At 34.2% G+C, this 23718-nt stretch overlaps 3 protein-coding genes across 7 annotated transcripts; all 3 read left to right on the top strand.

Annotated features, from left to right (window-relative positions):
- Positions 1 to 1383: 1383 nt before the first annotated feature.
- bco1l (beta-carotene oxygenase 1, like) lies at positions 1384 to 9295 on the top strand. 5 transcript variants are annotated; one of them, XR_006926925.1, is made up of 13 exons: positions 1390 to 1486; positions 2115 to 2356; positions 2898 to 3026; positions 3188 to 3317; positions 3400 to 3547; positions 3628 to 3793; positions 4205 to 4416; positions 5583 to 5852; positions 5941 to 6046; positions 6168 to 6262; positions 7191 to 7302; positions 7402 to 7626; positions 9181 to 9295. XR_006926925.1 is itself a non-coding variant. In XM_046857764.1 (12 exons), the coding sequence occupies exons 2-12, from the start codon at positions 2158 to 2160 to the stop codon at positions 7563 to 7565; spliced, it is 1731 nt and encodes a 576-aa protein (XP_046713720.1). In that variant the 5' UTR covers positions 1384 to 1486; positions 2110 to 2157. The 5 variants fall into 5 exon arrangements, 4 of the variants coding, with proteins under 4 accessions (XP_046713720.1, XP_046713722.1, XP_046713719.1 ...); XM_046857764.1 differs by lacking the exon at positions 9181 to 9295 and having other exon boundaries at positions 1384 to 1486; positions 2110 to 2356; positions 7402 to 7565; XM_046857766.1 differs by lacking the exon at positions 9181 to 9295 and having other exon boundaries at positions 2276 to 2356; positions 7402 to 7565.
- bco1 (beta-carotene oxygenase 1) lies at positions 9202 to 16242 on the top strand. The gene is made up of 11 exons (XM_046857767.1): positions 9202 to 9343; positions 9536 to 9664; positions 10912 to 11041; positions 12313 to 12460; positions 13176 to 13335; positions 13410 to 13627; positions 14700 to 14948; positions 15128 to 15233; positions 15311 to 15402; positions 15515 to 15626; positions 15745 to 16242. Exons 1-11 carry the CDS (start codon positions 9280 to 9282, stop codon positions 15942 to 15944), a joined length of 1608 nt encoding a protein of 535 aa, XP_046713723.1. The 5' UTR covers positions 9202 to 9279; the 3' UTR covers positions 15945 to 16242.
- Positions 16243 to 17752: 1510 nt separating this feature from the next.
- On the top strand, positions 17753 to 20976 carry bola3 (bolA family member 3). Its single transcript, XM_046857768.1, has 4 exons — positions 17753 to 17903; positions 18305 to 18437; positions 18521 to 18609; positions 20823 to 20976. Exons 1-4 carry the CDS (start codon positions 17859 to 17861, stop codon positions 20886 to 20888), a joined length of 333 nt encoding a protein of 110 aa, XP_046713724.1. The 5' UTR covers positions 17753 to 17858; the 3' UTR covers positions 20889 to 20976.
- The last annotated feature ends 2742 nt before the right edge of the window (positions 20977 to 23718 follow it).

Genomic DNA, 23718 nt, shown 5'->3' with positions numbered 1-23718 from the left:
CTTCCTCTCTTCTCCTGCATACTTTTACAAGCAGCCAGGTGTGTGTCTATATTTAAAGGAGTCTGACGTCAATGCCCATGTTGACTGGGCTTTGTGCTTTTTCAGTAGACTAATTAGAGAAATTATACTCTTGAACAGAGCAACAATGGCTCATGTGTAAATAAGATTCACATTCCTGCTGGTAGGCAGCCATTAACATCACACAACACTGCCTGCATGTACAGAGATAAGAGCAGTGTCTGGCAGAAATTGGTTTAGAATAACAGTCCTGCTATATAAAAGCAGTATAATGGCTGTAATTCAGATCACAGGATTATATTGATGCTCTTGTGGTGATACATGATAATTTCTATAGTAACAGCCCATAGACAGGAACTTACATGGTTGACATGGTACATAAACAAAGGCTATTAATAAGTATAATAATCCATAAAACTACACTCCCTTTTATACAGTGAAACATACAAACAATGCAATGTTGAGGCTTTCTATACGGGGATTTTATATACCAGTTACCCGTCTTAAGCAAATATGACAACCTAACAAATTTTGTCTTATTCATTTTAAGAAATAGGAAAAAAGTTATTACTTACATTAAACATTAAGTGTAAGTATTAATAATTAAAATCCCATAATGTGAATGAAGTGAAAAAGCTGTTACTAGCGAGTGCTGTGTTATAATAGGAAGAGAATCACTTTAGGGCATGATGTTATAGGAAAATAATCATCCTTGGAGTGGTACAGTAACTCTGCTTGGAATCCTTCTGTATTGTACATTGATAATTTTCATTATGATTATTCTTCCCCTTGCATCATAAGAAAAGAGTTCCTACGAATGGTCACTTGGTTCGTGATGAAGAAATTATTAGCTACATTTTTAATGTACATTAACTGTTGCATCCAAAGGAACGCAGTAGTAATTTTATTGTGATACTCTTGCAAAACTAGACTTTGATTGGTATTGGAAAAAACATATGGAACACAGATAATGTACACTTTACAAGGTCAAAAGTACATCAAATTACATGACTCATGCACGGTCTACACTGTTTGTGCTAGAAGTTACAAAGTTCATGATGTTAGTGATCAATGTAGATCTTTATTGGATTTAAAGTTGGCCCATTTAGCATTTATTAAATGACTGACAGGAAGTGCATCAACCACACACTTTCTGAACTGGAATTCAGTTTTCCAAGCATGTATTTCTCTATGACTTCATCATTTTTTATTAATATTTGCTAAGTCCTAAAAGTTATCAATTGGAAATTCTCCCCAACACGATCTGCATATCTTGCAGGCTGTTTTTACAAGAATGTAAAAAGTCTACTGTAGCAGATTTAATATCGTTTTGTTTCTGTGTGATCCTTTTGGCTTTCCATAAAGCACAGCCCCGCCTCGGGCACACATCAGCGTGAGATCCCAGAAAAACAATGAAATGTAATGGAAAAAGTAGCTGGGAAGCATTTTGGGCATACTTGTTGAAAAGGTAGCTCGTTCCTATTTCTATTGAGCTTTTCTACACGTATTCATTTACTTACATATGATTAGGTAATAACATCAAAGCTCACCACTTCCGAAAACTGGATAATGACGTCATTATTGTAACACTGTAATACAATGTATGATATGATTGTGAGGTTTTATTATTGAAGGTGTGTTCTTTTGCACTGCACGCTTGGATAGCAATGTTGAATTTCGTCGAAAAACACATATATTTGCTGTTTTGTTGTTTTTTTTAAACTGTTGTGGATCCAAGAACAACACCGAGGCTTGTAAGTAAACATGTAAAGAATGACTTGATGTAGTAGCTGGGGCTGATTTTTTTTTTTTCTAGCCCAAATTATAAAAATCACTTATCCCGACATGTATTTCAGGTATTTATACATTTTCAAATGACATCTAGATTTTGTGTGCACTGGGTTTAATTGTTTATGCATCCCTAACAGGTCATCAGAGGTTAAAAATACTTGACTTCTAGTACTTTATTGATCTGCATGTGTTCTTTCAGCACATTTTACTCTACATTCTCTATATACTTATACACTATATAATTATACTATATACTTTTTTTTTTACACAGTTTCTCTTTTTCCACTTAAAATTTCTCAGTACAGTTTCCACCCCTGCCTATACACATACCAGTACACACCTAAATATATGTATTGCCTTGGAGCTAGTAAGGAAATAAGCAGGGTCAGTGACCTGCCTATTTTAGGTAATAAGGGTCAAAGTTGCAAGATAAATGAAGATATATATCTGCACCGGCAAACCTCAGTAGTATCAGCTCTCACCATGGAAGCAATATTCTGCAGAAGTGGCAAAGAGACACCAGAACCGATCAAAGCAGAAGTGTCAGGTAAGCACATTACTCAGATTTTAGTGTTCATTTATTCGTGCACATTTTTTGAAAGACTGACTGGTTTAAACAAAAAGAAGATATAGATATACATTTAAATATATAAATTTTTTTAATAATAATGAAACTATTGACATACCACACTTTATATATATATTTTAATAAATTATGTTTAAACCTAATGCCCCTGTATAACTGTATAATGAATTAAAAATCTCAAAAAAAAAAAAAAAAAAAAAGCTTTTTAAATAATCCCCCCAACAAGTAGTATTTATTTAGAATGTCTACATGTAGGAACTTGGCATGTTTGTTCCTGTTTGTTCCTGGGTGAAGCTGGATGAGAGGATGCGGAGTGTGTATCATCAGGAATATTGTTTTAAAATTGAAATATAAAATGCTGTTCAGTGGTTTAGCATTTTTCCTAGACACTGCATAATCCGCTTGGTGTTGTTTTATAGTGTTAATACCATTATTATTCTAAAATAGTAAAAATTACTGTTGGCTTTTCAGTATTCAGGAATAGTACTTTGTTTTTATGAAGGTACAATCCCACTGTGGCTTCAGGGGACACTTCTACGCAATGGACCCGGCCTTTTCTCCTTTGGGAATACATCTTATAAACACTGGTTCGATGGAATGTCTCTTATTCACAGTTTCACTTTTAAGCAGGGTAGGTCAATCCCCATATAAATCTGTTGAACTCCCTGGTGTGGCGTTTAGCGCCACTGTGTGGTTTCATTCTGAACTAAACTAACAACCTAATCTGGATACACAAACCAATGTTATATGTGGGTCTTTTTTTAATGATATATATATATATTCTTTTCCCAGGTGATGTATATTACAGAAGCAAATTTCTCAGGAGTGATACTTACAAGAAAAACATTGCTGCCAACAGGATTGTGGTGTCAGAATTTGGCACACTAGCCTACCCTGACCCATGCAAAAATATATTCTCAAAGTAATTAAGTCTTTAATTGAGTCATTATTCTTGCCAAGACATTGATTTCTTTTTTTTTTAATAGTTCTGAACACTTTTTCAGGGCCTTTACCTACTTGCTGAACATCATTCCAGATTTCACAGACAATAATCTTGTGAACATTATAAAATACGGAGAAGATTACTACGCATCATCAGAAATAAACTACATCAACCAAGTCAACCCAGAGACTCTTGACACAATAGGAAGGGTGAGTGCAAATTTTTTGGATTTTATTTTGTCCAGCATCAGCTGATGTCTGGGTCTAGTTTGTGTATTGAATTGTTTCAGGTCAATTACAGAAACCATATAGCCTTGAACTTGGCAACAGCACACCCTCATTATGATGATGAAGGAAATACCTATAACATGGGCACTGCCATTATGGCACTGAGCGGACCCAAATATGTCATCTTCATGGTGCCTGCTCCCAGACCAGATCTAAAGAACATGAGAAGTATGTAATTAACTGGATCTTTAATGATTTCAAATTATATGGCTCTGGATCCCTCAATTCTAATAGGTCATAAGGTGTCTTCTTATTAAAAGCAGATCTGACAGTAGCTAAATAAAAATTCAGGTTTATTATTTATGTACCTTTCATGATTTCTAAGGTAACAACATTCACATTAACTTGTACAGCAGACAATCCACATGCATCATTTTACAATATATACATCATTTATTTCTCCAGTTTTTAAAAAAATACTAATTATATTATATTTAATATTTAAATCTAAAATCTTCAAAATATTCTGCAAATAAATATGTATTCATATAGTACATTGATATATAAATCATAAAATCATGTATTATTATAATTTTTATATTTATATTGAAATGATTTTTATTTATTTATATATTATAGAAAAAAATCTGGCACTGAAGAATCTGCAGCAGGTTTGCTCAATTCCGTTCCGCTCAAAACTCTACCCAAGCTACTTTCACAGCTTTGGGATGACAGAAAATTACATCATCTTCATTGAGCAGCCCTTCAAGCTGGACATCTTGCGTCTCTCCACAGCTTACTTCAGAGGAGTCACTTGGGGCAGGTGCCTCAATTATGACAAAAATGATGTTGTAAGCAAAAATTTTCTATGGAATATTTTTTTTTTTTTTTTACTAATCCATTGTTGATATCTTTTATAGCTATTATTATCTCATGCCTTATGCCTTTCATTAGCATCCAACTCTCTTTAAACTTTTTCACATTTTGTTGTCTTACAACCTCTAATTATAATACACTATACTGGTAATAAGCTGAGAGAGGTACAGTGCATCTGGAAAGTATTCACAACACTCCTTTTTCCACATTTTGTTATGCTACAGCCTTATTCCAAAATTGATGACATTCATTATTTTCCTCACCATTTTACAAATAATACCCCATAATGACAACGTGAAAAGAAGTGTGTATAAAATCTTTGCAAACTTATATGAAACAAACAAACAAACAAACAACAACAAAAAAACATGTACATACAGCCTTTCAAGTCAAGTCAAGTTTATTTCTATAGCGCTTTTTACAACAGACATTGTCTTAAAGCATCTTTACAGAATTTAAGAGTTAAGGTGAATGGGATGTTTTTATCCCTGATGAGCAGCCATGACGACTGTGGCAAAGAAAAACTCCCTTAGATGATATGAGGAAGAAACCTTGAGAGAAACCAGACTCAAAAGGGGAACCCATCCTCATTTTTCACATTATTATTATAGGTTTTGTTTGTTGTAGGCTGTAACATAACAAAATGTTAAAAAACGTGAAGAACTGTAAACACTTTCTGGATACACTGTATATCCCAGAAGATTAGCAGCAGACCAAAACAGCAAAAAAAAGGTCTTGCCGGAGAACAAATTGAGGTCTGGCTTTTGACTTGGCTTTTTTAGAATAGTCTTGAATTCAAAACTCTCCAGGCTTTAGCAGTGTACAGTACGCTTATAGCTATTGTCCTACTGAAAAGGTGAACCTCTCTTGCAGACTAAAACGGGTTTACCACCACCATGTTACACAGGGATGATGTTTTCAGAGTAATGAGCAGTCTTGGGCTTCTTCTAAATGTAGAGCTTTTGTTTAAGCATCGAAAAGTATGGGAATATTTGCTACAATAAAAAATGGCACCCCTAAATGTTAGACATATTGTTTAAATAAAGTCCACTTCAATTTCACATTGGAACACTACTAACATTGGAAAGGTTCCCTGGGGCTGAATGTGTAATACATATATCTTTGTTTTCCTTCCTCACAGACTCTGATCCACATAATCAACAGGCATACAGGGTTGGCAGTGGACACTAAGTTCTATGGGGATGCGTTCATAGTTTTTCACCACATCAACGCCTACGAGGAGGATGGACATGTAGTAATCGACCTGATCTCGTATCAAGACAACAGTCTCTATGACATTTTCTACACTGATTTCATGCAGCAGGACATGGAGAAATTGGCAGAGATAAGTAAGGATATTTCTCCACCAGTTTCTCAGCGTTTCGTCGTCCCGGTCAATGCTGATCTCAAGGTAATCCTCATCCGTATCAATATTATATTATTATTATGCACATTTTTTAAACAATTATCTCAAAAATCTTCTTGTTTTCCCATTATAGGAAAATCCATTGGGCAAGAACCTTGTAAGTCTAAAGGACACATCAGCTACAGCAGTGTTACAGAACGATGGTTCCTTTTACTGTACTCCAGAAACGCTGTTTCAGGGTTAGAATCACAATTTCATTAGTCAGTCAGCAGTTAGAACATCACTAGCTATAATGCTATATTACAATATGTTATATTTGAATATTAGCTATTCAGTGTAGTCTGTCTGGCTTCCATACAGGTCTTGAGTTACCTGGGATCAACTACAAATACAATGGAAAGAAGTACAGATATTTCTATGGCTCTGTGATGGACTGGTCACCAATATCAAATAAGGTAATATACACTTAATTCAGTAGCCTACTTGTAAATTTTCATTTATTAGGTGTAGAGAAATGCTAACTCATTGTGTACAGTTTATAGATGACAATTTTAGAGTTATTCCTAGTCTGTGTTTTAATGAATTAGCATCAGATAGTATTTATTGATAGCGACTTTAAAGCCTCTTTGTAAATCGCTCAGAGCATTTGCCAATGCTGAAAATGTAAATGTAGTAATTGTAAAGCAATTAGGTAAGTCCCACTGATAAAATGTCTAGTAAAAGTAGGCTAATCAAGTGCTTGTTTAGTATCTTGCCCTTTTGAGACTGGACTTCTGCAACTCACTTTTGTCAGGTCTGCCTTTGAGTGCCAATCATCCTCTTCATAATGTATGCATTTGCATGCCTTGTTTTCAGAGTTCTCTTACACCACACTGTTGCTATGCTTACTCTACCGGCCTCCTGTAACTGCCCACATCAGTTTAATACACTGATGCTTGCCTACAAAGCAACAAAATGAACTATCACCCACTAACCAAAAAATTCTCTAGAACTACTCAAATGGTCCAAACAAGGAAGGCAAGTGTCATAAATCTACTCCGTGATAGCATATCATAATTAAGGTGTGTCTAATAAAGTAAATTCAAAAAGTCAATCAAAAACAGTGAATCAAGTGGGACCACACTTATAGTCATGTTAGTGCATATTTTATGTTATTATCAGACATATTGCTGTCTGTCCTTTCAGTAAAACCCTCCTGTTCCAAACCATATATCTTTAAAAAAAACCACACAAAAACGTGCCTCATAATCATTTTTGTACTTGTACAAACATATATGTAATGTATTTGTATTCTGTTATTTATTATATATTAAATGTAAATTATGTATTCAGGTATATCCCTCATCATTCATAATATTAATCTTTGTGCTAACAACTTTGCAGATTGCAAAAGTAGACACAGTTACCAAAACACACCTGGAATGGGCAGAAGAGGATTGCTACCCATCTGAACCCAAGTTTGTGGCATCACCTGATGCTGTGGATGAGGATGATGGTAAACTTTTTAAATACAGTGCAAATACACATTAGAAAACAATTAGCTATTAATTAAAGCTTTAGCTGAGTAATAAGGACTTCTTTGGTTTCTCTTTAGGTGTTATCTTATCATCTGTTGTCTCAGTCAATCCCCAAAAGTCACCCTTCATGCTGGTGTTGGATGCGAAGACCTTGAAAGAGATCGCTCGTGCTTCAGTTAACACATTTGTTCACTTGGACCTGCATGGAGTTTTCATTCCACAGGAATCTGAACAGCAATAGAAGCAAATAACGTTCCTTCAAAATGCTTAATTAATCATGCTGCTTACTTTATCAGCCTATGGTATGCATGTCAAAAATCTTAGAAATTTGTGGTTTTAAATTTTGAAACAATTATATATATATATATATATATATATATATATATATATATATATATATATATATATATATATATATATATATATAGTGCTTGTTCTCTTTTATAAATTAAAAAGATGAGCTTTAATATATTTTTGTGTGATGAAAATATTTGTATTATGGCCGGGTAGAGCTAAACACTAAAAGTCACTGCCGCATGTAAAAGCCAGCTCTAAAAAAAAAGTAACCAGCTGTTAAATGTCATAAAGATTTTATTATTTTTTTATAGATTATCTTTTAATTTGCTAACATTCTGTCTTAAATCTAAACTCTAGGGGAGAGAGAAATAGTAAGCACCTTAGCAGATAACTTTAAGGGCCTGTATACATATATTAATGTAAAGTTTTAAGGTGCAGTTCACGAAACAAATCAAATTTTTGAGAAAGACAAGAGTTTGCAAGTGAGATGCACCTGTGCATAATATAGCTAAACATGAACATAAATACAGAGGGTTTACCTCAAGATGAAAAGCACTGGTAACACAGAAGAACATAAAATTCAGGTTGAACTTTAATTTAAAAAAAAACCTTCCCAGCTGTGATAGATTAGATTAACTATAATGATAGGAACCCGACTGACATCCATTCACTAGGTGACATTGTTCTTGAAACCTGGTAAATGAAACGAGCCTAATAGCAGTTTAGTTGGCTGGTGAGCAACTTTGCATGAACAAACTACATTAGTGAGCTCAATATCAAAGGCTCAGGTGTTGAACCAGTGAACAACCAAAAAATAACTCTTTCTACATGTCATGAATAAAGACTGTGCATGCATTTTATGCATTTTAAGATTTTTTATATCTTTGTTTAAAGGTGTTTTCCTGTAACAAACTTCATAATTCGATTTGGAAATATTGTGTACCAAGTACTTAATAGGTTTAGCTAGAAAAACACATCTATATGCATTATATGAGTCATCATAAAAAATTTTGTTCATTTTCATCATCAGTAAGTCTTGAGAGCACAGGTTAAAATGCTTTAAAAAAACTGGACAATAACAACAACACAGCTAAGGGTCATGTGATCAACAAACAGATTCTGGCAGAGAAAAACTATAACCAAGAACCAGAAAAACAGGACAAACATAAAAAAAAAAAAAAAAAGCAATCACAATAACAGAACGTCGTTTTGCATCGAGTGTGTGTTTGCAATCTGTAAATACTGTATTGTTTGTATTTGATTAGTGATTAGTGGAGTTTGAGTTTGTAGGTTGGAATCTGCAGGGTATTTGTGTAGGCAGTAAAGCAATGTGGGAACTGTGGTTCTTGGCAGCCATGCTTTAGTTTACATTTGTGCCCTATTCAATAAAAACCTAAGATAAACTCGACATCCTTAATAATAGAAGAGCTGTGGACTGTGATAGAAACCTTGTACCTTAACACTGATAATCTCCACCTAGAACAATCAATCAGTTTGAATGCAAGATAAGGTAAGTCAGTTCTTTCTGGATTTCAAATGTAACTTATTATTTGATCTAGGGCAAAGTGCAGTTTAAACTGAAACATCTGCAAAGAACATATACACAGTGTGAACTGAAGCTAGTCTGAAGAGCAAGAATCCAGTCAGACGAGGAAGAGATGCAGTATGATTATGGAAAAAATAAGAAGGAGCACCCTGATCCTGTGAAAGCAGAATTAAAAGGTGAGTTTCAAAACATTCATGATAGTGTTTGTGTGTTTATAATATAGATGAGTTGTTGTTTTTAGCACAAAATTTTAGGAATATGGTTAAAATATTACAAATATTTTAGAAATCTTTCGCTTTATTATTTTGTTTTTCTCCTTAAAGCCTATAAATCAGGCACTGATGCTGAATAAGTACATTTTTATGCAGGCTGTCTTCCTGAGTGGCTGCAAGGCACCCTCGTGCGAAATGGCCCAGGTCTCTTCTCATTCGGAGAGACGTCTTATAATCACTGGTTTGATGGAATGGCACTCTTGCAGAGTTTCACAATCAAAAAAGGTAATTACTTTTTAACTCTTAATATGCTGGTGAATAAATAGATGGATCTAAGGTTTAGACATGATTTGTATTTATATAGATAGATAGATAGATAGATAGATAGATAGATAGATAGATAGATAGATAGATAGATAGATAGATAGATAGATATGGAATTGTTTTTATGGAGTTTTATGTTAATAATATAAAATAATGAAATTTATTAATAAAAATATAATTATTAATTATAAAATGAAGTAAAATGTTAATACGGTACAGAAAGTAAAGAATGCGGTGACGTGTATCTTTACATTTTCTTTTGACGTCGTAGGACACTTCAACCAATAAACAAGCAGAGAAACTACACATAGGCTACTACAGAACTGCGTACAGTACATGTACTCACTATAAATGTGATAGTTTACTGTATTTCTACCAATTTACACAAAATTCATCTCGCTATATTCTTGGAAATGTTTTCTGTGTGTTTAAAGTGTGTGGAAGATACAATAATTTGCACCTTAAACAATAAAAAAAGCATTTTTGGGGAGGCGTCCATTTATCGTGGTTTTCTATTTATCGCCGTCTGATTTCCTTTATAATTACTTTAAAACATTTACAAGCATATTTTGTCTTCATGCTATATATTGAGTATTTACACTTCAAGGCTCTTCTCTGTTCTGGCACCGAGGTGGTGGAATGAACTTCCCCTAGATGTCCGTACAGCAGAGTCCCTGACTATCTTCAAACGACGACTGAAAACCTACCTCTTCCTGAAATACCTAAATTAGCACTTTCCAAGTTTGTAGAATTCGAGTTATATTTATATTAAGTTTGTAATCTTGCGTACCAGTGTAGATTTATTCATTACTAGAGACTCAAAGCACTTTTGTACGTCGCTCTGGATAAGGGCTTCTGCTAAATGCCACAAATGTAAATGTAAATGTAAATGTAAATGTATGGTTACACTAATAATAAACATACATTTGCATAAAGCATCCATAATTACATTGCGATTATGATTATTACCTCATTACAATCATTCGATTAATTCGTAATTAAATATTTTACAATATTTATTTTTATATATTTAGCAAAAAGTGTCAATTTTACTTATGTATGGAAACATTTTTGGGACACCATGCATAATCATTATCATCACCATAAATCAAAGCATTGTCAGCTTGGCAAGATGCTATTTCTATATAGAATATAATTTGAGTTTATATTGAGTTTATATGGTTTCTTTTTTTCATTCCTTTTCGCAGGAGAGGTTACATACAGAAGCAAATATCTCAGGAGTGACACTTACAACAGCAACATGGAAGCCAATAGAATCGTAGTTTCAGAAATGGGAACCATGGCATATCCACATCCTTCCAAAAACATGCTCAGCAAGTAGGCATTATAGTCCATTTCGGAACACTGGCACACCTTGGCAGAGTTGATTAAGTTGGCAAATAAGCTACAACACTCTTTGCAATTATAGTAAGCAAAAAAAAAGCAACTCAGAATGCACAAGACATCAAAAGGAAAATCCGTTATCCAGTATTAACCTGTCCACTGTAGCCTCAGATTCTGGCTCCTGACTGATAGAAGTGGAATTTGATGTAGCAAACCTTAAAGCTGGACATTGTCAAAATGTCCACTGCTTACATGAGGGAGTGGATCTGAGCTACATAGCTGCATGATGTAAGCTTTGCTTCAAACTCATGTTAAGGAGTTGAATATTTTTGAGCCATTTTCAGTTTTATGTGTGCTTATTGAGGACTTAATAATCAATATTCAGTGCTTATATGTAAGGAAAGACTTAAGAGATATTCAGACAAAGCATGTAGGAGAGAGTTTGCTGAAACCAGATATTATGTCAAGATACTGATCTTCAAATTAAACCCATGTTTCTTTCATAAACTGACTCTAGCCAGAAGAAGGATTAGGTATCACTGTCTGACAGTGGAACCACAATGCCATTCTGATTTTTATTAATTCAACAGTAAAAACACTAAAAAATCTATGAAATATGTAACTAGCACTCTTGGTAGTAAATGTAAAAGGACATTTGAAGATATAAGAGACACTACAGATCTCTATGACAATTTCTAATTACTTTAATTATAGATTAGATTAGATTAGATTAGATTAGATTGGATTGGATTAGATTCAACTTTATTGTCATTGTGCAAAGTACATGTTCTGAGCAATGTAGTCCACTGTAGACTCAGATTCCGGTTCTTGACTGGCTTGAATTTGCTGCAGGTCTTCGGCTGCAGTAGCTCGTCCACCTCAACGTTTGACATTTGCATTCTGAGATGCTTTTCTGTCCAACATAGTAGAACATAGTAATTATTTGAGTTATTATAACTTGTCTCATCTGGTAGTAAACTAGTCCATCTGGAAACTAAAAACTATGCCAAGGTCAAAGTGTCTGAGATCATATTTTTCCTCATGATCATATTCTAGTGCTTGATCTGAACATTAGCTAAAGGTTTTGATTGTATGCATTGTGCCATGATTGTTGATTGAATAATTAAATGAACATACAGGTGTACAGGTGTTTCTATCTGTTGAAAGTGGTCTGTGAGTGCACAGAGTGTTTGGTGAATTCAGTTCATTATTGTTAACCTACGAGAAAAGATTTTTAAAGCAAATACTTGTTTTGTTTATTCCAGAATGGTTACGTTCATCAATCACACTGTACCAGACTTCACAGACAATTGTGCTGGTAACATCATAAAATATGGAAATGATTACTATGCCACTTCTGAAACCAATTATATTCGCAAAATTGATCCCATGACCTTGGAGACTCAAGACAAGGTATAACAGTTATTTCTCACTAGGGGTCTTATGACCTTACATTTTATCTTTATAGATATTTGCTTTTATACTCTCTGGTAATGTTCTGTTATAGATTTACTATTTTTCTATATATGGACATCAGTATTTTTAAACAACATTTGGATGCTTATTTCTTTTACAATTGGACAAACATAAATAATTATTTATTATTTATGTTTGCTAAGCAAAAAAGTAAATGCTTTAAAAAACAAAAACAAAAACAAAAACACTGTTTTAACATCTCTATAGTGATTATAATTATCTGGGAACGTGGCCTAAATCTAGAACTATGCTAACCCTAAAAGACACGGTTTTGGAATGCAGCCCAGTTTGTTCTTCTGTAAACAGCTCAGAATTGGGTTTTTTGTACCAACATTCCAAAAGTATACAAGCAGCAACTTTAAAAAGAAATGTTAATCATCAATGGTTCACTTACTAAAGAGAATATAGTTTTTTTTTACTGCATGTAATATACTATGTGCTCCTTTACACATTAAAACTCATCTCCCACTGTTATCTAAGCTGATAATAATGATGTTAAAATAAAAAAGATAACGGAATAGGTATTCATGCAAGTCTTGGGTTAATCTTTACCCTTTGTACTTGTACATGTGCTTTCTCAAAACATTTTTTTACTATGTAAATAAAGATATCCTTGATATATAGGCCTTTAAACGTATTATTTCTGGCACAGGTGGACTACAAGAAATACCTTTCTTTAAACCTTGCTATAGCTCACCCACACTATGATAAAGAAGGAAACAGCTATAACATGGGAACGACAATTGCAGACAAGGGCAAGACCAAATTTGTGATATTTAAGGTCCCTGCTGTGGAACATGGCAAAACTCAAGGTGACAATTTTTATCTGGTATTTACCTGTTTTTATTGTTTGCCACTTATAACCTGGTGTCCTTGTACTTTTCAGCTGGCTCGGACTGGACTCCAGCCTTAAAGAATGCTGAAATTGTGACTACGGTTCCTTGCCGCTCCCTCCTCACACCAAGCTATTACCACAGCTTTGGCATGACAGAGAACTTTTTCATCTTTATTGAGCAACCCTTAAAGCTGGACATTGTCAAAATGGCCACTGCTTACATGAGGGGGGTGAGCTGGGCTAGCTGCATGAAATTCCAGCCTGAGGATGTAAGCTTTGCTTCAAACTCATTTCAGAAAGTTTAATATTTTTGAGCCATGTTCATTGCTGTGTGTGCTTAGTGAGGACTTCAGTCCTAAGATGTAAGTACAGACTATTCAGACAAAGCATGTGGGGGAGAGTTTGCTGAAACCAGATGTTATGTCAAGATTATGATCTTGAAATTAAAGTCATGTTTCTTTCATGATACCGGCTCTACCCAGAAGCAGGATTAAGTATCACTGTCTGACTGTTTGCAGGAACCACGATGTAAAATGTTATGTTTTAGTAAAAACATTGAAGAAACCTATCAAATACATAACTAGCACTGTTTATAGTTGATGTAAAAAGACTTTTGAAGAAACAGGCATCATAATAAGAGACCCTACATATCTCTATGACAATTTTTAATGATTATTCAATTATAAATTAGGTTAGATTAGATTAGATGCAACTTTATTGTTATTGTGCAAAGTACATCCTATATAGAGCCAATGAAATGAAGCATTGAATCAGAAGTGCATATGTGGCATATTTGCAATAAATAGCAATGTGGTAAAATAGGACACGGGTCTATATGTACAGGGGTAAGAGTGATTATTGTACAGAAGGTGCAGCAGATAATAAGATATGGTATATCTAGTAATATACAGTATAACTGTACAAAGATTGTGCAGTGGATAAGACATGTCCAAAAGATAATATGCTGAAATGGAGCATGAAACAGATGAGTGATCCTTGATCAGCTTATCCTTCAATCTACAGACATGTTTAATAAAAGAGAGTCTCTGAATTTATTAATCAACATAATTTTATTATATTGTAACTCAAAATGCTGAACATGACAAAATAATGAAATTGTGCAGTGCAGTGTGCAGCGGTTTAGATTCTAGTGAAAAACCCTGTCTCAGATTGGTTTACTTAGGAGAAATCTGCCGACTTTGCAGGTGATTAGAGTAATTACAATGATGCACCTTCCAAAAACCACATCTTTAAATACATGTAGCTTTTCCTAAATAAACCTCAAATTTAGGTTTCTTACACTTAATTCAATACTCTGTACACTTTTATTCCTGTGAACAGGTCCTAATTCACCTTGTCGACCGACACACAAAGAAAGAAGTTGACATGAAATACTACACAGACACAATGGTCATATACCATCACGTCAATGCTTTCGAAGAGGACGGACATGTGATAGTTGACGTGATTGCTTATGATGACTACAGTCTGTATGACATGTTTTACCTGGACAAGCTGAAAGAACACACTGCAAGCAACACTAGTGTCATGCCAAAGTACAGACGGTTTGTGCTGCCACTTACTGACAAGGTATTTTCATTTTGGCACTCCTTGAGTGCTTCATGTGTATCAAAGTTTACTGATTAACACAATCACTGTCAATGGCAGTCAAAATGTATATTATTTATTTTAAATCCAATGTTTGCACCAATATTTCTGAAAACTCTTTATTAAGAGAAAACTTCGACATTGATGCATTTTATCTGTAGTGTGTTGAACCAGGAGAAAACATAGTCAAGCTGAAATACACGACAGCAACAGCTTTAAAAGGAAAAGAAGGAAAATTACTCTGCAAGCCAGAGATTATTACTGAAGGTACCTCTTATTTTAACAGTTCATCACTTTATGCATTTCTGTGCTGTAAAATTTACTGATTTTCTTCGGAAAACCAGGTACTGAAGTTCCCAGAATTAATTACAACTACAATGGACAGAAGCACAGATATGTTTATATGACCGAGGCAAATTGTTTAACTGCAACAAAGGTGAAATGATGAGCATTAAAATATATATATATATAATTCATAATTCAAAAAGAAATCTATTCCTTGTTTGAGAATATAATATTTAATATAATATGGTGAAACTTTTGTGCAGGTGATCAAGTTGGATGTTGAAACAAAGCTGCAGGTTGAATGGAGCGCAGTGAACTGCTGCGTCACTGAGGCTCTGTTTGTCCCTAGACCTGGTGCAAGTGATGAGGATGATGGTGAGCGGTTTAAGCAAAATTTTTTTTTCCCGTCAGTGTTTAGTGTGACAGAGTAGTTATCATAATAATACATTTATAGAGCGTTTACTGACTTTCCTTGTCTGCTTTTAATGTTTAGGGGTAGTCCTAAATTCAGTCATAAACTGCAATCCGGCTGAATCTGACTTTCTTCTGGTGCTTGATGGGAAATCATTCCAAGAACTGGCCCGGGCTAGTGTAAAAGTAGAGCTGCACATAGACATGCATGGCTTCTTTATACTGCAACATGAACCTTTACCTGCTGAACGCACAGCTGGAGAATCTTCAACCCGCTGCTGATAATGTACTTTGGAATAGATTATGATGACTTTAACTCCTAACAATATTAAACACACTAAAACCTACTTGGACATATTGGAAATGTCACATGCTTGAATTTACTGTGATATGTGCATGTTTTTTCGACATTATTCAAAAATGAAAAGCATTAATAAAAACTAATGGTATTATTAAACACTGCAAAACACTGCCAATAAGTAAAGGGGCATCATATGTTAATATAAAAAATGCTAAATATTTAGTGTTTAATGTCATCTGTGTTTTATCTTTTAATAAACATAGACTTTTGCTGCAGTAAGCACAGACTCTGTGGTACAGTCGCTTGTGCATGTGGGCCAACACCTCATGTGCAAAGTTAAACATGTACAGTAATACTGGAAGTACCCCCTCTGCTGGACCTTTTCGTCACTACATTCATTGTCAGCTTCTCGCTTTAGTTCCTGAGAGGTAATGGTTCACGGGAATTTGAATGTCAATGACAGTGGTGAACGAAGTACACAAACCATGTACTAAAGTTAAAGTACAGATACATTAGGTACATTATTACTCCAGTAAAGCTAAATGTGCTCCCTTTAAACCTTCACTTGAGAACAAGTACAAAGGTATTTACCTTTAAATGTATTTAAGTATCTAAAGTACTATGGTTTATTATGTCCTGTTATCATTTTTGTCACAAGACTCTTTACCTAATCAACTCAGTTTATGTGAAAAGAGTCTAATGTTACTCTTAGCACACCAGTCTATTAATAGAATGATATTGATCAAAAACTGATATAAATTAAAATGACTATGAGCCCAAAACCTTCTTTTCAACTACTTAAAAAAGTAGTTGTTGTGGCAAGTTGTGACACTGAACTGTTTGTGCCAAGTAGATACCAAGCGATAATCAAAACAAGTTGAAAACTGATTGGTTGCTTGCTGTGTGCTTGATCAGTTAAGTTTTTATCCACTCATAAATAAAAAGGGACTGAGTTTGCAAAATGTATTTGGGCAAAAATTAAGAAACTTAGTTAAAGTAAACGAAAGTACTTTAGTAAAGTACAGATAAGCAAAAAAACTACTTAAGTACAGTAACAAATTAGATTTACTTCATTAGTGTCCACCACTGCTTAGAGGTGGTATGATGGAAAAATATATTATAAGGTATAATAATATATTTTATATATAAATATATTCAAATCCATATATTACAAGCCTTTAATGTTTATTTACTGTACATATGTTTACACACACACACACACACACACACACACACACTTACATACTGTACATATGTTTACACACACACACACACACATACACAAACACACAAATATATATATACTGTTTGTTAGTTTGGTTGTTCGTCAATTGATCGATCAATTCCCTATCTATCTATCTATCTATCTATCTATCTATCTATCTATCTATCTATCTATCTATCTATCTATCTATCTATCCATCCATCCATCCATCCATCCATCCATCCATCCATCCATCCATCCAACCATCCATCCATCCATCCATCCATCGAATTAATGAAGTTGTTGAGTGAATGCCCTGAAAATCAAAGGTAGGAAAGTTATTTGCTTACTGGGACCTTTAAAGCTGCTAGAGGTTTGTTGTGTGATTTCAGGAGAAACCAAGAGATTCATGTAATAAACATCAAAATGACTTATGAGTTTAATTTTGAATGTGAAAATAGTGACGCTTAATTTTATAATTCTACACCACTGGACCTGCATCAATCCATACAAATGCACAGACTATGAAGGAAACCTGACCCTTTCCAATATGGCGGACGTATCTGCTACTTTAAACGTAACCAAGGCGACAGACCGACGTCATAGTTGTGCGACGACAACCGTTCGGGCATGACTTTCCCCCAATTCTTTTGCACTTTGTAAAGGTATTTTGTTTAGTTTAGTTTAGTTAATGAAATCAGTCGGAATGTCGCTTCACAGACTACTAAGATGCAAAGTAAGTATATGAAGTTACATTTAGTTATATGAAGTTACATTCGGTTATCGCGGTGTGCTAGTTAGCTAGCTCCAACTGATTCATTGGAAATGAACTTTCCCATTGTCACGCGTACTTATCTACATTTGTGCTTAAAAGTCTGTTTGCATGCGCTTTTGCACGCATTAAATCATACCGAAAACATCATGTTGTGCGTGATTTTAAAAAGAATACAACTTTTATAACTTCACAACATGTACAACGTTCAAATCACAACTATATGTCGTGTATGTGAGTATATTTGTGGGTATATACACTGACAGCTTGGCTCAGCAGTTTAGAAGAATAAGTGGTTATATTAGAGGGGTTGCTGCATTTGCAATCAGTACAGTTTTATTATTGTCACTGGCACATATCCACAGATTCTTCAAGGATTATCATGCAGACAGACACAGAAAACTTTCTCGACTAACACTGAAGGAGAGATCCACATTACCAAAATCCTTAAAGAGAAGTTTCCCCAAGCCTCATCTCTCAAAGTTGTGGATATATCCGGTAAGCTTTTGCATTAGTATATACAATCATACATATTTTTCTCATTTGTCTGCTTGTTCTCAGGTTTATTGTGTTTATTTCAGGTGGCTGCGGTGCGATGTATGAAATCCACATCGAGTCAGATGAATTCAGAGGGAAAAGAATAGTGCAGCAGCACAAGTTAGTGAATCAGGTATGTCCCAAGTACAATTCTGCAATACAGTTATTGCTGTCTTGCATCACCAGGATAACTTGTATATTAACTGATTGCATTAAGACAATTTTTTTGGACATATCTTTAGGTCCATTTTTTGTGAGAACTCGTTTTATTAGAACAGAATCCTTTTATTAGAATTCAATGCTGTTTTTATTCGAAACAGAATAGTATTATTATAATAAACCTTTTTTTGGCTCAGAATAGAATAGAGGTTGATTCAGAATAGAATTTAGGGTATAAAGGACTATCATAATAAAATATGATGACATATTCTAATAAAAAATATATTTTATTAGAATAGAATAGACAGTTTTCATAGAATGGGCTTTTATCAGATCAAAATATAACAGACTTTAAAATAGGACTTTAGCTATTAATTATTTTAATATTCCTTCGATTAATCGAGTAATCGGATAAGAAGTACTTTTTCTTTATTAAAGAGCAATACTAAATAAACAAAAGAAAGTCCGACAGGACAAACAAATAATTACAATAAGAACATCTGTGAAAACTAAACCCATTTAGTGCACTTAATTGCCAAATTTTACATAAACTTACATAAAAATACATACATAATCTAATAACAAACATAACAATACATAAATAAATAGTCATAAATAGAAATATGTAAATCAATTTCAGATTACTCTTTAAAAAAAAAAAAAAAAAGATGCTGTACGGTGTTTTATTTTTTATTTTTTATGTTTTAGTTTCAAATGATCCCAAATCCTATGGAAGCTCGTTTCCACCACATTTTTCATGGGATTCCGAGTTTTTTTTCTCTCGCAATTGCGACTTTATTTCTCAAGTTGCGACTTTATTTCTTGTAAATATCCAACATGCCACCAGTAGCCGTGTTGTCGACCTGAAGTTTGAAGCTGTTGTATGAAGGAGGCTTTGTCTGCTTCACCTGTCTTGTTTCGTCTCGTCCAGCGCTAATCGTTAGAGTTCTCTCCAGGGATCAGAGGCTTAGTTCGATACCATGCGATTCTAATGATTGTAGACTTTCATTTTTAATGTGTAAAGCTTTCTGGCACTACAGAAGGGGTGATGCTGCCCGATTGCTCGAAAAAAGCCGAAATTGCGGTAAATATATTTTTTTTATGTGGCGGAAACAGGCATTCATATGAATCTTCTTCTCCCTCTTTGCTATTTTCTCCCTGTTCCATTTTTTTTTCAATCTGCAGCATCTTCTGTGTTTACCTGTCCAGTGCGCTCCAGAGTATATCAGGTGGTGCGTCAGTAATAATGGTCTGTAGGGAAACACAATGCTCCGTTTGTAGTTAAATGAACGAGTCGAGGCAATGAGGCAAATTGATTTTCCTCACGATTTTTTGCATTCAAATTACTCAAGTTTCTTGAGGAATCGTTTCAGCCCTAACTTTAAAATATAATACTTTTTAAAATACTTACAATAATTATTTAAACAACTTTTTTATTAAAACAGAATATAGTTTAAATAGAATAGAAGAGAGTTTGCCATTTTACAGGAAAAAACAGAAAGCACAAAGTCCTCTGTCCTGACTATTATCCTGGGTAATAGTCCTAACTAAACTCTTAAATTGTAGACTTCTTTCATCTATGCTTAATAAATATTTCCTGGCAGAAAACTGAATAAATAGCAGACTGCCAACGTTTCTTTGTTTAATCACAAAGCTTTAGTATTAATGTTTGTTTATGTACATCACCCACCTGTGAATTAGCTGTTACTATGGAAATGATGTCAGACTGTCGGAGCTAAAAACTGTAATCAACAATTGCTCCCAATCAGAATAGAAAATGCATCACTGGTGTGGTATAATTTATAGTAATTAATGCATAATATGTAAGTTAATTAACTGAGTAATAACATGACATTGTAAGTGATAATTAGGTTACAAGGCAAAGGCAACCTCCATAAATAAGTCATTCAATCCAATTGTTGACATTTCCATGCTGTTTATCTCTGTCTTTACTCAGGGTATGTTTGGATTGTTTTAGCATGTCTTTATATTCCTTATAGTGTCAGGTGACAGTAAATGGATAATTTAAATAGAGAATATATTTCTCCTTGTAATATTTATTGCATTTGTTGCAAATCATTACCTATATTCAGCAATTGTGGTAATATCTGTTTTTCTGTTATGTCTGATAATGTCATATGTTGCTCAGGTTGTGACTAATTTGTGTTCAAATGCATTATTTACCAGGCACTCAAGGAAGAGATTAAAGAAATGCACGGACTGCGGATCTTCACTGATGTTCCGAAAAAGTAGAATCTTCATTATCTTCATTCCACCAAGCTTTACACCTGATTATCATAAATTAATATATAATTTAAGAATAAACTATTGCATGACATTACATCTAGAAATTATTTTTAAAAGAAATGCTTAATGGGTCTCATTTATTAATGTTATTTTTAGAGCTTTGTGTGTATATACAGCATCTCAGAAAAGTGAGTACTCACATTTCAGCAACCATTTTAGTGTATCTTCTAAAGTGACCATACTATAGAAATTAAACTTGGCTATATTTTATAGTAATTAATGTGAACATTAAGTACAGATTTACTGTCCTCTGAAAATAACTCTAAATCTGTACTGCTATACAAGCTGCACATTGACTACTCTAAAATATATCCAAGTTTCATTTCTACAGTATTGTCCCTTGAGAAGATATACTACAATGGTTGTTGAAATGTGAGGGGTGTGTGTAAATGTTTATATGTATGTATGTACACACACACACACACACACACACACACACACACACACACACACACACACACAGTATATCAGTAATAATTGCATTGAAATATAAATGCAGGAGTTCTCGTGGAATATGAATGTTTTTCCCCCACACACACTAAGTGAATATTCCTGGAGATAGATCATGTGCTGTAAATACTACTGTGAGTGATTGATTTAAGAAGAATTACTTTGTATCCAGCTTGATAAATGTGGCCCAATATTGTTGGAGTTCTAGATTATGCATAAAATGTGACTTGAATGCTGCACTGCGCACAAAAATGACACAATATCTGAAAGCCACTGTTGTAGCTAGAGAAGAAAACCTGGAAAGCATCTCAGAATAGCAAATACAGTTATTCATAGCGCCAGTGATACTTGAAATAACGTAAATATTAGATTTAGAACACTTGCGTTTGTTAATGTGTGAAACATTAGTGTTGTTTCTCTGTCCTTTGATTATGATCATTAGGAACCGAAAGCCATTAAATCCCATTTCTCTGTTACCGTCTATATTCTTGTGTGTGCACTGATAAAATATATGATGTAGTCATAATATTTAGTGGAATTTGCGTGAAGTTCTCTTAAGATTATGTGAATGACATGCTTATCCACTAGATGTCTCTAAATATTGATATACCTAAACCATGTACTGAACAAATTTTTTGTAAGGATGAAACATTGCAGAATAAAATGTAACTGACACAAAAGTGTACTTTTCTTTTGAGTAGTAAAACAGAAAACTGGTAGAATTGTATAGCATGACCCAAAAGCAAATGCTCAAACACTAATGAGAAAATCAGTGTTTCTCTGTGACTGTTTCAGGCTCTGAATTTGAATCATATTAACTAAAAAGAATGTATACATCGCCATGGTGATTTTGAAAGGTGAGATGATGCCTGAGGAATGGAGAAGGAGTGTGCTGGTACCGATCTTCAAGAATAAGGGTGCTGTGCAGACCTGCAGTAACTACAGGGGAATAAAGTTGATCAGTCACACCATAAAGTTATGGGAAAGACTATAAAGTAGTGGAAGCCAGTCTGAGAGAAGAGGTGACCATCTGTGAGCAACAGTATGGTTTCATCCCGAGGAAGAGCACCAAAGACATTATTTGCTTTGAGAAAGTTGATGGAGAAGTATAGTGGTATTGTATGAGGATGTCAGGTGTGGCAGAGAAGTATTTGAGGGTGGTCAGGATGGGTATAGAGACGGATGATCCGCTGTGGCTATTTTCAATGGGAGAAGCTAAAAGAAGAAGAAGAAGAAAAGCAAGCCATGCCAAATATGGCAAGGAAAAACTCCCTTAGATGTTATGAGGAAGAAACTTTGACAGGAACCAGACTTAAAAGGGAACCCATCCTCATTTCTGTAAAATCAAGATTGTGATTATAAATCTTAAAAACAATACAAAACACTGGAGAGTGAGAACTAACATGAGCACCGGAATGTAAGATTATGATTAATGTGCATTCTACAGTCTTATACAGTCAAGTGTCATTTTTGTTTGATCACATGAGGGTGCCACTAATTTCATAACAATGTTTTTTCCTCATATCCTGCAGATCTTTAAATACTAAACAACCATTTAGCCAAAGGAACAGTAATAATGATAGAATCACCCTAGATGCATGATATGCCTCCTACTGCAACATTTTAATGTCATAGCAGACTAAAGCAAAAAATGTCCTTAGGTTCCACTATTGAACATGTTCCCTTAAATTGGTACTTGGCAGACCTGGAACTTTAAATGATGCTGCCATCAGGTTTTGGTACAGAAATACTAAGATGATTAGTTTATTTGCTGATACCCTTCACCTCTTATCCACACTCATGGACACAGAATTACACTTCTTAGTCATGTTCATAAATACCATCTTAAATCTTTGATAACCATCAGAGTTTGTCTTCAAGGTAATCTAGCAACTGTTAAACTGATGTATGTAAAGAACTGATTAACTGGAGCCATGCAAAAAAAACATGTAGGATACAAAGGTTTTTTGTTTTGAATTGAGTTTTTGGGGTCAGCACTGAGACTGAAGAGAATTTCCATTTACACAGTCCCATTAAAAAAAGCTGTATTTTTGACATATTTACTATGAGAAAGTAAACCGAGTTATTATTGAATGATCAATAGTTGACAGTTAAAGGTGCTATAATGCTAAATTAAAGTGATAATAGGAACATACCGGTTTTGCAGATGCCCATCAACATTAAATATAGCTACAAACAGACATAAAAATGATGTGTGCGCATGACTAGTTTGTGTTAAATTGCTTTTGTGGTAGGGGACAACGTGACCATTTTAATATATTCTGTTGGAAAGAGCACATGGGATGGTTTCAGTAAATCATCACAT

This window comes from Silurus meridionalis, chromosome 9, assembly GCF_014805685.1.
Source record: "Silurus meridionalis isolate SWU-2019-XX chromosome 9, ASM1480568v1, whole genome shotgun sequence".
Lineage (NCBI taxonomy): Eukaryota > Metazoa > Chordata > Actinopteri > Siluriformes > Siluridae > Silurus > Silurus meridionalis.
Note: the sequence above shows the minus strand (reverse complement) of the source record. Positions and strands in the feature narration are given on the sequence as shown.

What these genes read in the sequence shown, in the direction of transcription:
- bco1l (XM_046857764.1), top strand. Translation starts at nt 2,158, where the DNA reads ATGTATTGCCTTGGAGCTAGTAAGGAAATAAGCAGGGTCAGTGACCTG. An exon ending in CTCTTGACACAATAGGAAGG is followed by an intron (nt 3,548 to 3,627) that starts GTGAGTGCAAAT and finishes GAATTGTTTCAG; the next exon opens with GTCAATTACAGAAACCATAT. An exon ending in TGCTGTGGATGAGGATGATG is followed by an intron (nt 7,303 to 7,401) that starts GTAAACTTTTTA and finishes GTTTCTCTTTAG; the next exon opens with GTGTTATCTTATCATCTGTT.
- bco1 (XM_046857767.1), top strand. Translation starts at nt 9,280, where the DNA reads ATGCAGTATGATTATGGAAAAAATAAGAAGGAGCACCCTGATCCTGTG. An exon ending in GCCAGAGATTATTACTGAAG is followed by an intron (nt 15,234 to 15,310) that starts GTACCTCTTATT and finishes TCGGAAAACCAG; the next exon opens with GTACTGAAGTTCCCAGAATT. An exon ending in ATTGTTTAACTGCAACAAAG is followed by an intron (nt 15,403 to 15,514) that starts GTGAAATGATGA and finishes ACTTTTGTGCAG; the next exon opens with GTGATCAAGTTGGATGTTGA.
- bola3 (XM_046857768.1), top strand. Translation starts at nt 17,859, where the DNA reads ATGAAATCAGTCGGAATGTCGCTTCACAGACTACTAAGATGCAAA. An exon ending in ACAGACTACTAAGATGCAAA is followed by an intron (nt 17,904 to 18,304) that starts GTAAGTATATGA and finishes ACATATCCACAG; the next exon opens with ATTCTTCAAGGATTATCATG. An exon ending in CAAAGTTGTGGATATATCCG is followed by an intron (nt 18,438 to 18,520) that starts GTAAGCTTTTGC and finishes TGTTTATTTCAG; the next exon opens with GTGGCTGCGGTGCGATGTAT.